This window comes from Engraulis encrasicolus, chromosome 14, assembly GCF_034702125.1.
Source record: "Engraulis encrasicolus isolate BLACKSEA-1 chromosome 14, IST_EnEncr_1.0, whole genome shotgun sequence".
Lineage (NCBI taxonomy): Eukaryota > Metazoa > Chordata > Actinopteri > Clupeiformes > Engraulidae > Engraulis > Engraulis encrasicolus.
Genome location: NC_085870.1, coordinates 29481895 through 29497895, shown reverse-complemented (window position 1 = coordinate 29497895; position 16001 = coordinate 29481895). Strand labels below are relative to the sequence as shown.

At 42.1% G+C, this 16001-nt stretch overlaps 1 protein-coding gene across 1 annotated transcript in view; it reads right to left on the bottom strand.

The window, feature by feature from the left end:
* Nucleotides 1–14033: 14033 nt before the first annotated feature.
* Nucleotides 14034–16001, bottom strand: part of klhdc8a (kelch domain containing 8A) — a 12584-nt gene continuing 10616 nt past the window's right edge. The window contains exon 5 of the mRNA XM_063216451.1: nucleotides 14034–14524. Within this exon, the coding sequence (XP_063072521.1) occupies nucleotides 14322–14524 (203 nt within the window). The 3' untranslated portion in view covers nucleotides 14034–14321. The remainder of the gene's footprint in view (nucleotides 14525–16001) is intronic.

Below are 16001 nucleotides of genomic sequence, written 5' to 3'. Positions count from 1 at the left end.
CACCCACTCTCGACGACAGCGCGCGTTGCCCAACTACGAAAAATGAGGCTATATTGTAGCGACACCACGAAGCATACAGTTGATTTTCCCCGAGACTGGGCTCGACATTAGTAATAGGCCTACATTGCGACTTGGTCACTGCCTTTCTGAAAAAAAAGTGAAAGCCCATTGGGAAACTCCAACTCCCATTGTCATTGTGACACAGCACTCCACAGCACACAAGTGAACTCTGCACACTGCATACAACGAAATTGCATTTATGCCTCACCCATGCAAGGGGGCAGCCCTCAGTGGCGCCCCATGGGGAGCAGTGCGGTGGGACGGTACCATGCTCAGGGTACCTCAGTCATGGAGGAGGATAGGGGAGAGCACTGGTTGATTACTCCCCCCACCAACCTGGCGGGTCGGGAGTCGAACCGACAACCTCTGGGATGCAAGTCTGATGCCCTAACCGCTCACCCATGACTGCCCAGGATAACAACAAACTTATAACAACCTGACTCTCGCCAGATGAATGGGTTCCGCATTGCTCCACGAACAGCCAAGCTGATGAAATACATAACAAATCCACAAAGGTCTGGTGAGAGTCAGGCAAATATCTTTGCACATTAAGTAGTGTTTTGCATTAAATAGCCTAGTCTTCACAATTAGTGACCATTAGATGTGACAGAGTAAGACCATTTTGGTAACAACAGGGTTGGAGGGGGTCTTCATTACATGTATTGAGTGTAGTAGTATCTTTATTGGGAGACCTTTCAGATCACTTTTTCCATTTGTCTTTCATCAGCCCTGCTTGTAATTACGTTACATTACATATATTACATTTCACTTAGCTGACGCTTTTTCTTATCCAAAGCGACTTACATTTGTTTTGGGTACAGGGTATTGGTTACAGGCCCTGGAGCAATGTGTGGTTAGGTGCTCAAGGGCACTTCAGCCATGGATGAAGGTGCTGGCCTACTTTGCGACTTGGTTACTGCCTTTCTGATAACAACAAACTTATAACAACCTGACTCTCGCTAGATGTATATGTAGGATACGAACCTGCAACCCTCTGATCTAAAGACCAGCGCTCTAACCATTGACCCATGACTTCCCCAGAGGTCCTGCACAAAGAAGGTTAAGAACTCAAGTAGTCCTGTGGATGTGGATGACCACAGTGATGCATGACTGTCCATGGATTTTTAACTGTCATCCTCAGTGTAATGTCACAGTCGTAAGTCTTTTCAGTGACTACAGCGTTTCACTAGTGGAACAGTGCACATTACTGTCATGCTACAGTATGTATTTCTCCATTCACAGCTGAATGGATGTCAGTAGACTGTGGTGCTATGGACTCCTACACAGTGTTGGGAGTAACTCGTTACAAAAGTAACTAATTACTGTAATGCATTACCTTTTTGAGTAACGCAGTAATGTAACTGATTACAGGGGGAAAAATCGGTAATATGTCCTCGTTACAATGCAAGTAACTTGCACATTACAACGCATTTTTTCACCTAAATTTTGTGTGGGTATTTTGTTTTCTTTATACAATGTTCGCGGATCACCGCGAGATCAGCTATTTGATAGCCTACGTCCGCACAGAGATTTTAAAGTTTCACGCAGAACATTGCTTCCTCTTTCACGCTTCGCTTCGTCTCTCGAAATGGCAGGCTGACAAAGGATGACCGATCCAGAAGATCCAGCTTGCTCATTTTCAAGATGGGTATATGCCCACTACTTTGACTCCATTGAAAATAAGGACGCCAAGAACATTTCAGTTAAATGCACACTGTACTTGAAACCCAAACCGCTTTCCACGTCGAAAAACAGTAGCCTACAAACAATTTGACGATTTGAAGAGGTGCCATAGCACCACCAAATTAGTCAGGAAAGGAGGGGATGCATCCCATTCGCACGAGACAGGGACACGGCAGGGTAGGCTATCCGACGGCGGGTGGGGGGGATGAGTACGTTGCACTCCCCTCACTTTTGTTCAACTAAACATCACTAAAATTTAAATAAATCAATTTGAAATAAAATATTATAGGCATCTTGGCTCATTAATGCTTATTATATTTCATTGTAGCTTCAGCTGTACTTATCAAGCCTCAACTCCACTATCGTCCTTGGCATTGTTCAACAACGTTTATGACAAAATCTGGCGCATGTGGGGGGTTGGGGGGTCGGACATTAAAAAAAAAGAGAAAAAAAAATCAGACCGGACGATGACCAAACCTGACAACCAACCGGAACCAAACTTTTATTTTTCTTAGGCCTTATTGTATGTGGGTAATACGCAAGTCCTGAAAATGTTGGTTTTCAGTCTGCAGGCTTCCAAAACGACTTGTGGTTGGCAGGTGAAAGTCATGCCACCTCATAGATTTGCACTGTAGATTGCCAAATCCTTATTTCCAGTCATTTTGGCTAAAGTAACTAAAAGTAATGCAAAAGTAGTGTAATGCCTTACTTTAAAAAAAAAGTAATGTTGTAATGTAAGGCATTACTTTTAAATGACAGTAACATGTAATAAGTAGTGCATTACAGTTTTAGAGTAACTTTCCCAACAGTGCTCCTCCATTCTCTGAGAGACTCTATATCAGTCCAAATCTGCCTTAATCTGCACCATGGCCAATCTTTGGACCAATAGCGTTCAATACCCAGACTCAAATTTCAACTTCAACCCAAGGTGACCACGCTCTTAGATCAGCTAAATGTGACAGGCCTATTGCAAATATGGACGTCCTATTTGAACGCAACCATTGGAGCATCCCGACTGCATTACACAATGTCTGTCCGAGGATAAATCATTGCCCTTCCTCTGCCATCCTATCACCTCTCTTTGTCCTCGTTGCATCCTCCTCCGTCTGCTGGTTGGGTAACTGCCAATGTGCGCGGCCTCCACATGTGTCTTCGAGGCTTTCACAGAAAGCGGTTAGCTTACTTACGTTACTTAACATAGCTAATGTGGAAAAAGCCTCCCGAGAGCAGAGGGCCAGGAGAAGGGGGCAAGAAAACGGCGCTGGCTGGCTGGAACGTTGAGGCACCGCTGGAGGCAATCATCTACCTCTCTCCATGGAAGGTCAACAGACCTCCAAGCGCGAGCGGGTGGTCACGTGACCCGTTAAGCACCCCAGTGGAAGGGCTCCAGTGGCACGCAGGACAGGAAGGCCTGGTTACAGAGTAGCCTGGACCACACGCCGTGCGACATGCACCAAATGCGTTAAGAGCCGCGTTTATTCCCCCCCAAATGCTTCACCTCAGATACCCCTGGGCAGTGGAGCACGCACCCAGCCGCCGCCACCGCACCTCAGTGGAACAATAGGTGTGGTTGCCAAGAGAGCCCGCACGTCACTCACTGACTGAGGGCAGAGAAAAAAATGGTCTTGCCAGCTTTCGATGGCTTTTGTTTAACTGCTGTGAATAAGTGGTAGATGGGCCATGTGCACTGGATGGGCCCCAGAAGTAATCCATGTTCTGCATGGCTGTGTTGAACGAGTCTGTTTGGCTTGATTGAGAGGAATAGATACAGTATTCTTCAGTGAAAATGAATGAAAATGTCAAAAAATGCAAAATTCAAAAAAGCTTTGTCTAACATGTCGCCATGCTCAAAGTTGTCTTTGATTGTGTGTGTGTGTGTGTGTGTGTGTGTGTGTGTGTGTGTGTGTGTGTGTGTGTGTGTGTGTGTGTGTGTGTGTGTGTGTGTGTCTGTGTGTGTGTGTGTCTGTGTGTGTGTGTTTGTGCGCGTTGCGCACGTGTGTGTCCACGTGTTTGCGTGTGTATAGTAGTATTATGTGCACCGTGCATGCATCCGGTCTGAAGTGCGACTGGTAACATGATGTAATTTTACGGTAGGTGTGGATGGTAGGGGACATGTCCATGCCACGGTTGAGATGAACCTAGCTTGTTGCCACCACTTTTTCACAAATAGAATGCAAAAATAGTATAACTGGACAATGTGCCATTGTAATGTCCCCACCACTTTCCAACCTAACCTTTGACTGGCAGTGGTGTGTTTTGCACGGCCTGATTAGCAGAGGTGGTGTGTTCAGTACGGCCTGATTAGCAGTGGTGGTGTGTTCAAAGAGACCATTCTCTGGAAAAATCAACTACATGCTTCGTGGTGCCGCTACGATATAGCCTCATTTTTCGTAGTTGGGCAACGAGCACTGTCGTCGAGAGTGGGTGAGAGAGAGGGTGAGAGAGAGCGAATGAGAGAGAGAAGTGTGAATTCCGGGAGGGGAGCGCTGTCGTTGTGTCAGCTTCATGGCATGTCTCCCTTCCTCCAACATTATCCCTAACCTTAACCCTAAACCTAACCTTAACCCTAACATTAACCCTAACCCTAAACTTAACCCTAAACTTAACCGTAAATCACTTGTTTGAAATGTTTGATTACCGTCGTTTCCAGTTAGCCTTCCCTCGTGCTTGATTGTTGACGTCCGTCCGCATTATTCTTCCCCCAGAACCAAACTACCCCAATTGTCATTTCCCCCTTTCCTCGCCCAACAACGAGAAACGAGGCTATTCGTAAAGGCACCACGAGGCTTAAAGTTGATTTTTTTTCTGTTTTTCTCGTAAAGACTTCACGAAAGGCCCGAGTTACTGTTGGTTCAGATTAGCAGTGGTGGTGTGTTCAGATTAGCAGTGGTGGTGTGTTCAGTGGGGCTTGAATAGCAGTGGTGGTATGTTTTTGCATGGCATGCCTCCTCACCTAGCAGCAGAGAGGCAATGAAGGTGGTGGCTACACGGGAAGTACACAGCAGCACAGCGTGAACTGTGTGTGTGTGTGTGTGTGTGTGTGTGTGTGTGTGTGTGTGTGTGTGTGTGTGTGTGTGTGTGTGTGTGTGTGTGTGTGTGTGTGTGTTATACAGGCACTCTGATCCTTCTGTTTCCAAAAGGAAACAGCTCAAAATAAGAATGAAATGGGTGGGGGTCTAGGGGGATGGAATTGGTCTTCATTTCCACTGCCTGGATGTGCAGATCATTGGCCCATTTGATTAGCTTGCTTTATTAGCTTTTTTTGATCAGCTTGCTTGCCTGCCTGTTTATTCTTGCTTGCCTGCCTGTTGTTTCTGCATGTAGGCTACTTGTGAGGAAGCCGTACCAGGATGTTATGTTGAAGGTGATGATAGATTCCACAAGAGACTGATAAATTGTTGACAACATGTTCTTACTGATATCGAAAGCCTTCAGTTTTCTCAGTATTCACATTCATTGTGCTTTCTTCTTATAAGCTCCATGTGCGTGCTGGGTAAAAGACAGGCGTTGGTCAACATGTGCCAATGTATTTGAAGTTCTCCATGTGTTCAACTAATTGCCCGCCATTGCCCCTAAAGGTGAGGAAAGTGGATGTGGGGTTTCAGGTGCACTGCCTCATAAAACAACACCGTTTTGTAGTCATGTGGAAAACTAAAGGAAGGAGAGGGTGGCATTTGAATTGTAACCCACCATCAACTACTAGGCCAATACATGTTTATTATACACATATACAGCTGTCCCTTTATTTTTCACCTTACAAAAATAATGGTGAATGCGCTAGGCCTATATTACTGTAGGCTACTTCATCTTCGTCTCGTTCAGGTAATGGCTTAAAGGCAGAGTATGTCATTTTTAAGGTTTACAGTTATCACTCAAAATGTCATTCCAATTGACAGATATCCCCACACATGTGGCCCATTAGTATAACTGAAATTGTGAGTTTCAAGACATCTGCACATTCTTACAATCAAAAGCAGAACTTTCATGTGTGAAAAACAACAGTATTTTCATCTTCATAATACATTGTCGTATGCTCCCTTGTGAATATATGAAAGGTTACATCAACAAACTAGGCCACAGACAATGCAATTTGCCCTTTTCACAATGATGTCAAACAGATTGCATTTGGAAGTGAAGCGCGTAAAAACGAGTGCAGGTTTCAGGCAGAAAATCATAGAAGACAGTGGTCTGTATGTTCAGGAAAAATACGGAATCGCTGCGAGGATCCAAACTTTTTAACACTGGTGCTCTAACAGTAAGTGGGTATAGTAGACATCAAAAATATAAAGAGCAGGAGACTGTGGCACTCCGGTTTCTTATTTTTTACTTTTTCTCTAAGGCAAATGGACTGCCTGACACGTTTCGACCTACACAGTCTTTGTCAGGGTCTGTATGTATGTCTATATATGGTACTGGGTGCAACTTATACCTGCTCTGAAAGCATTGAAAATGTGCCAGGCATCTCCAGAAAAAGGCCCATTCAAAATGGAATTTCAGTCGAGCCATATAGACCTGTTGCACAAACCGCGCATTCACACTGATGTATAACCAAACCCCAACAGGAACATCAACAGGATATGTATATGAAACCAACTGCTCGTATGTAAAGTGATACAGGCAATGTATACATTAGACTCAATGCATGAAATGTGACACTGTTGTCAGTTTCACAACACGTTATTGTATCAGGTTTTCTTGCCCTACTGAATGTTAATGATATATTTGCCAATATGTCTGTCCATCTTTGGATATACTGTGCTGTAACTCAATCAGGTGGGGGATTCGGAAAGCTCGTAAAGTTATAGTAAACTACAGTATGTCACGAAAGTGAATACACCCCTCACAGTTTTGCAGATTTGTGAGTATATCTTTTCATAGGAAAGCATTGCAGAAATTTCACTTGGACACAATTATTAGTGACCTTTTAACAACATATTTAACCGCTTACATTTCTTGTTCACTCAGAAAAAAACAAAATACAGCCATGAATGTTTGAACATGCACTCACAAAAGTGAGTACACCCCAGATGAAAATCCGGTAGAGGGGCTGTGTTTGCTCAAATCGTCTCGAAATGAAACGAAATGAAAAGGGATGAAAAGGGAGGTCATCAGTGTGCGTTTCAACCTTTCTTTGCATTGAACTTTTACATTTTTAGTCTGCATCTGGCTTAAATAGATTGGTGTGATATTTGAATGCAATCCTATGGAGAATAACAGGATCTGCTTCAGTAGTCACAGTCCATGTTGACATGCATGTTTCTTTTAGGTGTATTTCAGATTACCAATGTTGACAGCATTCATGCATCCCCAAACCATGTCAGTCCCACTACCATGCTTGGCTTTTGATAGGATACATTTTTTTTGTAAAACTCACTTGTTTACCACCACACATGCTTGACACCATCTAAAGTATATTTGTTTATCTTGGTCTCTTCAGATCACACGACATGGTTCCAGTGATCCATATGCTTGGTCTGTTCATCTCTCTTGAGACCAAGATAAACAAATTTGCTTTAGATGGTGTCAAGCATGTGTGGTGGTAAACAAGTGAGTTTTACAAAAAGGTGTACCCTCAAATAGCCAAGCATGGTAGTGGGACTGACATGGTTTATGGATGCATGAATGCTGTCAACATTGGTAATCTGAAATACACCTAAAAGAAACATGCACTGTGACTACTGAAGCAGATCATGATATTCTCCATAGGATTGCATTCAAATCTCACACCAATCTATTTAAGCCAGATGCAGACTCAAAATGTAAAAGTTCAATGCAAAGAAAGGTTGAAACGCACACTGATGACCTCCCCTTTCATCCCTTTTCATTTCATTTCATTTCGAGACGATTCGAGCCAACACAGCCCCTTCTCTACCGGATTTTAATCTGGGGTGTACTCACTTTTGTGAGTACATGTTCAAACATTAATGGCTGTGATTTGCTTTTTTTTCGGAGTGAACAAGAAATTTAAGCGGTTAAATATGTTGTTAAAAGGTCACTAATCATCGTGTCAAAGTGAAATTTCTGTAATGCTTTCCTATGAAAAGATATGCTCAAAAATCTGCAAAACTGTGAGGGGTGTATTCACTTTCGTGATATACTGTAGGTTAAAACACCTAGTGTCCAAAGTGGCCTTGCTTTGTGTAAGCTCACCACAACAGATCCCAATCCCCAGCCCACCAATCACAACGCAGGATTGACGGCTCAGCTGCATGACACTGGAGCAAGCAGAATGCAGCAAAATGGTTATAGCTAAGTCAGTCATTTGATTGTTCAAAAATAACATAGGGCCGAGGCAGTGCAGAGGCAAATTTGACCACAACGAAAAGGCTTCTGTACCACCCTCAGCTATCTGAACCGCATGATTCCAGACTACACTTTTCTGGCTTCCCCACATCATTGCATTATATACAGTTCTGCCCTGTTAATGGCTAATAGATGCCTAGACATCCAGTCTCAACTCACTTTGGGTTAAGTGGATTTACATTTCATTGGTTGAGGTTGATGTTGGTGTTTATATGTGGTCCATGAAAGTACTTGTAGTCCATGTAAACTGACTGGCGGTGGGTCACAGCAGTCACGGGTAACAGCAGGTTTGTGACTTGCTCTGAGTTGCAGGATGGCCCCATCTAGTGGCACATTTGATAACAACAGTTTTACACAGTATTCCAGTCTAGTGTTTGGTGTTGTGGGGCAGCAGAGGCCAATCATAACCAATGTGCAGTTTGATTGACAAGGGCATGGGTGACTAGGCTCACAAGTGAACATTTATACAGAATTTCAACAAATGGGTTTGTCCATCTCTTCTATGAGTTTACTCTCTGTGCTAATGTTGTTGTTGATGTAATAATTTCACCAAAGATCCTACAGGCCCGCCGTCTGGCCCATCTGCACAAAGACGGAAAGATGAACTTTCACATCATCTTATATGTGTAAGCTACTAGAAAAGATAACAATACCCTGGGACAGTTCAAACATTTTCATGTCTGTTCAAATGATTTGGCTCCAAATGCCTACTTCCTTCATCTCTGTATTTCACACTGCAGCCAAGATCTGGATAAGGGGTGGTATTAAACTGGTCTGGAAGAGCTGTGTGGCTGGAGCTATGAGATCAGATCAAGTAGATGTAAGGAAAGGTTGGGTTAAGGGTTGTGTTAGATTCTAAGAGGACTGTGTGTTCGCAGGGCTACACAATGCGACTGCCATTCTGCATCAACACAACCCATTTCCCCCATTCTTTTTCATGCAAGTCTTTCCCCAAGAAGGGCTATTCAGATTCAGAAACAAACAATATCTAGTGAAATGTATTTGTGTACTCGTGTTGTGTATCTTAAGAGCTAACCCCCCAGGGCAGACAAACACATTTTGTCTGATCAGTGTATTCCTTTCCAACAAGGACTGGTGGTTTGCAGTGCTCCACTGAGCCTTGTCAGAGATCTCTCACTGCTTCCCCTGCTAAACTTCCTGACTCATATTGCAGTACATAGTAGCTGTTGAAAGGACTTGAAAGTCTGCTGTGCTGTGTTTGCTCAGACAGTGGAGAGTGATGCATAACCTTGTTGCATGTGAAGAGATAATACATTTCTTAATCAAAAGATATAATCCTAATCAAATAAATAGAAATAAGAAAAGACACCTTAGCTGATTTTTTAAATGTGAAAAACTTGGGCGGTTTAGGCTTTTTGAATATTTTTCAATGCATAAAGCTTTTGATTATATCATCAAGTCTTTCCTTTAGAAGAAAGAAAAGTTCCTTCTCTCCTTGTACCTTCTCTCATTGATGTTACCAAACTCAAACTTCTGCTTCATGCCTTTGCATCTGGGGGAATTCAATGGTTCACAATGCACCTGCAGTGGTTTAGAATCTTGAAAGTGAATCCTTGAAAATGAATCCCATTCCCAATGGCCTTTTTGCAGGGCAGATTACAAAGAACCTTGAGAAGTGAAAAAGGTAGGATTTCTCTCTCTCTCTCTTAATGGCAACTGCTTACTTTCACGTTGCCCAAAGCCACTTACTGTGATAATTATATTTTCATGTGGTCCTTCTAGTTACAGTCTACCTGAAGCACAGTGCAGAAAAGTTGGTTACGATAAGATTAATGCACTTTTGGTGATAATACTATTCATTGCACTCACATTTTACCATTTGACTTAGGTTAGATCAGTTGTTCCCAAACTTTTTGTGCCCAGGACCCCATTTTGCCATTTTTTTTTTGTGGAAATTTTCTGGGGACCCCATATCCCATACAAAATTAAATAAACATATAAAGTACCTTTCGGAACATATAGACTGTCATTAAAGAACAAGATCGTGTGGTGTTTCAGTCAGAATATTAACTAGTTACTAAGTTATAATTAGTAATATTAGTACTCTTTTTTTCACACCTAGACATTTCAGGCGACCCCACATGGGGTCCTGACCCTCAGGTTGAAAAACACTGGGTTAGATGATGTGCTTGGTACAATATACGTAAGTTAATCATACTAAATGTTATTATATTTAGACAGCCGGAACCATTACAGTAACATGCTCCCTGTAAGTTTTACTGAAGATATGATAGACCAAGTTAAGTAGCGTGTGTCACCAATGTAATGAAGTGGGATCAAATCCTCCTTGTCTCCTTGTGCATGAACTTACAGATTGAACTCAATTCATCCTCCTAATCTATAGTCTCTTAAAGGGGCATGTCTGCCATAGGATTGCACTTTAGAGCCTTACATCATATGGATCCCGGAAGAAACTCCTTATGAATCATCTCTAAGTTATCAATCGTCTCATAACCCACTTTTGTGGGGACAGCATCTTCCAAAACTGTTTGGATTCTAACTTTGATTGATTGAGCAGCATGCAACAGCAGCAGCGGTAAGCACTTTGCCTCGCTGTACTTTTCTGTAGGACACAGTGACCATTTCCCCTGCAGATGGAGTCGCTCCCCGGCCAGCCATCAGTACTGTATACAGAGAGATCAATATGGATGAATAACCCTCAGGCTCCTGCCAGACACTCGGAGGGGAAGAGCAGAGAGTCTGACATAGGCAAGCGGAAACAGAGTATGGGTAAAGTACCTTAACGGTCACTGCCAATGCATTGAATCATCAAATCTACTTTTTCAACAGGTCAGTTGTCCCAGGCGCCCAGAATTGGGTCCTCATGACATTGAATGTATTGTAGGCTATGTGATCTGGGCTTGGCCAAAGCTGTCAGTGGCTCTGTGCCACTCATGGATGGAGATGCATAGTGTTTTGCATCCTTTCTGAGGATCTAGTCCAAAGAAAAATTTAAAAATCCAGCCTTTTGAACTGATAAAAAGAAAAATGAAGGTTGCTTGGTGCTTGAGCATATACTCATTACTCTAAGATGTGCAAAGATAATGAGTGATTCTTTTTGAGCAGTGTTTCTTTTCGTTTGACTGGGCATAGTGTATTGTGTGGGGATGGATCGGGAAATGGCCTCAGATCTGAATCGAACCCATGTTCCCGGCATAATGTTACAGCACGCAACCCCATAATTCACACTATTCCACCAGTCGGGCACTGTAATAGTCATTGAAAACTTAACTACCATAGTACTACATACAATGAAATAACACAGGGCGTGGGCGACTTGGTCAATGCCATTCTGGTAACAGCAAATGTCTTAATGGGTTAAGCCCACTGAGCCGAAGTGGTCTAACATTTTACAACGTTGCACAGACATTCAGATAGCCTATACACACACGCAAAAACACACCAAAGTCACATACAATTATTTATTAACTTAGAAAACATTTAATTAACATTTAAAACCAGGTTTCAATCAGGAGAGTGAACCTGCTCCAAGACCATGTTGGCAAGTATGGCTTCTTAATGCACTTCCTCTGCACATGCTACAGTATTGACAATGCAACCATAACAGAGACCTTATATTAATGTTGCACATACAGTACACCACACAACAAGAACATCTCTATAATGCTTTTCTCTTGTAGTATAGGTCTATTAGGGACTTAGAAATAGCCCTATGGCACAGCCATATCAAAAATGATACTGCAATGTTTAAAATGTTAATCTCATTCAAGGTTTAAATTATTGCACAAACTGCCCTTTTTGTCAAACTGAATCTCTCCTCTACTAAACAAACAAACATTTTAGGAATCGTAAAATTGCACATCCTAATAATCCTTAGAAGAACTTGCATGACTAGAGTACTATAAACTTAACCTAATAAGTAGATTCTGTCATAATAAACATGCAATGCACAATGCCAGAGAATGAACTCAGTAGAATTAAAGGACAAGTGCACTATTTTCAAAATTCATCCCCTTTTCTGAATTATCTGCAATAAAGTAGAGAGGTACTCACTATTATGTCTTTATGTTTGCTGCTGTCACAGTTATTTGGTTGATTTGGATGTTGTCTGAACCAGCTTTAGAATGGGCGTCTATGGGCATGTCCGGATCTACTCTTAAAATCACTCTAAACATTTGTTTTCAAGAATGTGCCACTCAACAGTGTTACGTGGTGTTCACTGGTATTCCATAAGAAGTCTTCTAATGAAACATAGCTTCTGTCATGTTTTATTTTGTACATACATTTTTCTTTGATGGCAAATTAAAAAATGACAGAAGCCATAGTTTGCTTTCAAACTTGTTGTTCAAACTTGTTGCCAGTGAACACCCCTAACCACTTGGTGATATGCCTACACAGTCTCACCCCAAGTAGTCAATTTTTGACTACTCAATTTTTGACACCCCAAGACTGCAATTTTTGACGTCTTGGGTATTCCTTCAATGTCACATTTTGACTATGTCCTCAAAGGCGCCCCCTTGTGGCAGCATAATGTCATTGAGGTTAGGTTTAGGAATAGGTTTAAGGTTAGGCCACATAGTCAAAATGTGACGAGGAAGGAATACCCAAGACGTCAAAAATTGCAGTCTGGTCCAAGTAGTCAGAAATTGACTACTTGGGGTGAGACTGCGTTGTGATATGCATACATTTGAAAACTAGGCTAATCTTTATTGTGCTCATAAGAAACAATATGGACACGCCCATAGACGGCCATTCTAAACCAGTTGAGACAAAATCCAAATTACCCAAATAACGGACACAGCAGCAAACATCCAAAAATTCTTGAGTACCACTCTACTTTATTGCAGACAATTCAGAAGCGAGGCTAAATATTCAAAATAGTGCACTTGTCCTTTAAGTCATGACAGAAACATGCTGCGTTTTGCTCGCAATGGCCTTTTTGGTGCTGCAAATGGCAAATAAGCTCCATCTCTTACATTTATTCCTTACTCTTAGTATAGTAAGCATTACCCAAGACCACGAGCCTACTGAATCAAATCCTCAACATAGCTGGTAATATCGTTGAATATAGCAATGTGCTATTACCCTGTTGTCATGGCAATACTGACTGCTATCCTCATTGCTTGTTTTTCTACAAGAAAATGTTTATTACAAATAACAAACAACTGCAATGGCTACGCTGACAATGTCTAAAGTGTCTAGTTGGTATTGGTGTGAAACACTGAATCATACTGCCAACAATTGGAGTTATTGTCTGGAGAAAATGAATCGTAATGAGGCTACGCTGTCAACTTGCACTTCACCTGTTGTAAAAATATAGTCTGTTTATGGCATTTCTGTATGTGTCACACAACCCCAAATTATTACGGTAGCTTGTAGAACACACACACACAATGAACAATGAACACTTATCCAGCATGGCGGGTATTTAAATGAATGACAAATCATATAAAAATTAAGTGCATTCTGCTACAGGGGATGCTGCCACGAGTGTAGTCTTGCTGAACAGTGTGTAGGGAAAGCCCAGTTGCCACATTCAATCTCTGCACTGAATGCATTCTGTATTCCTGAAAAAGTGGCTTTAGGCTTATCTACAGAGAAATCCAGCTCCTCCAAACGTATTTAATAATGTATCATATTTGTTAGATGTAATGTAATACCTACATTGAAAGGTACTTGCTATAGCATTAAATGGACTGTTTTCCCAAAACCTCTTAAGTAGCCTAGTACTTAAATCTGTAAATGGTAAACACGAGGTTCCCCTTTGGTAATACGTATATCACAAATGGGTCTCATATAATCACTTTAAGTTTATACATATGCTATTTTACCTTGCAGATGCACATTGCATTTTAAAAACAATGCATGAAGGCTTATGAAAATATTGATGTGTAAACTTTTAGTGATGCGATATACGTATTGTCTAGGAGGTCATACCTAAGTACTACTGACACTAAAGTACAACTCAATAGTTTTTGGGAAACACAGCCCTGATAAGTAGGCAATGTTGTTTTTTTTACTTTACAGCACATGATGTGATATGATTGTAGTGTTTGCCAGTCTTTGGCTATTCATTAAGGCTTCCTCTATACTGCTTTGAAATAAGACAGCTACTCTCAGTATGGCTAACACAGTTTGCAACTGCTTATAACAGAACTGCAGATGGCGCTCCAGGTCTGAATGCGTGTGTGCTGTGCAAGCGTGGCCTGTAGGGGGAGCTAACGCATTAAGCTAAATTTGTAAAAATGCCTCTGCTTCAGTCTTCAGTGGCTGTTGCTGCGGTGGGGTGGCGACTACAGGCTCTCCTGTTCCTTGATGAGCAGCACCTCGTGAGCAGAGCTGGGGACCTGATTGACGCCTCCCACCACAAACAGCCGATCCTGGATGACAATGGTGGACGCCGAGCAACGCGGAGATGTCATCGGAGCGATGGCCTCCCATTTCCTCTTCTGCGGATGGAATGCCTCCGCCGTACCCAACACCGAGGGCTGATGGCCTGAGAGAGAGAGAGAGAGAGAGAGAGAGAGAGAGAGAGAGAGAGAGAGAGAGAGAGAGAGAGAGATGGATGTGTGAGGAAAACAAAGAGGTTTAATCAATCCCACTTCTGCCAAACAGAATCAAAGGGAGGCGTGAAGCCTTTTGGATTACACACCGCCACTTCAGGGCAATTCCAGAACACATTACTTATTAGGGACCCGAAAAGGGACTCCCAGAACGTTTCCAAAAGAAATGAATATGCCATGTCTTATTTACACCTCAGTAAGAATAAAAGTGCCGCCTGTTAGGACATTTCCCTTTTATGGGCCTGGATTTAAATTACCATGAGATGGCAAGAGAGACCAGTTGATTGTGTAATTTTAGCCATTTTGACATTTCTATATTGATCTGTAGTACACTGAAGAAAATGGCAAAGTTCATTTGGGGGAAAATTCAGGATTTCAAGTCTTTTTCATCAACATGAGAGTTGATGTAAGAACGGGGACCTGTTGGTGTCCCGTGTACAGTAGGCCTATGGACAGCCGTTAGGGCTCTAGTCTCTCCGTCCCCAGCCACAGGCTGTGTGTTGCAGCAGGTTGCCCCACAGCCGTGACAAAGTCATCCTTGTTACCGTCTCATTTCAGCCCTCTCTCACGCCATCACGGGCCCCGCTTATGTCCGCCGCGGCGAGGGATATGAATACCAGATGAATATATTTATTCATGTATGCAGAGTGGGACAAAATTGTCAAAGGGAAGTGAAAAGCAGCCCACCATGTCATTATAATATACATAAATACAATTTAGCTCCGCAAGGTCACTCGGAGAAGTGCTTGTCCTCTTCCGCAAATCTATGACCTCTTAGCATAATGACTTCCCTGCCTCAGAAATACCCTCAACATTTCTATCTGGTCCTTCTCGTTCATATAGCTGTGCAAATTGGGTGTCTGGCCCCTCATTTATAAGGAGCTCCTGTGAGTGGCATATTCAATTAAGGGGAAATTTCCCCTGCTTTAATTCACTAGCACGTCTGTGGAATAATTTTGAAAAAAGAAAAAAAAAAGATTCCAATATATATTGAAAGCACCTTTTTCACAGAGCCTGTGAGTTACTGGTCTCATTATTTTTAAGAATATGGCCAAACCTAAAAAAACAGCCTTCTCTGTTATGTGTTTTTTCCTGAAAACCTCAGTGTACTTTATACCTACATTTCACAGTGCTCACATGCAAAAGGGTAGGATGTTGTAGTCACACCATTCTTTCTACAGCATGTGTGAGGCGTGTTGTGACAGTGATGTCCAGACTTACATTAGATTAGATGAAATTACATTAGCCTTTATTGCCTCTACAGGAGACACTTTTTGTGGACATGAGAATGTGATTTACAATAAACAACAAATCAGCATAGCAGATATTAAAGGGGTATGCCACTATTTTGGGGCTTAATACAGTTAAAATCGTTGGCTGGGGTTTATAAACGTGGTAAAGTGTCTTATT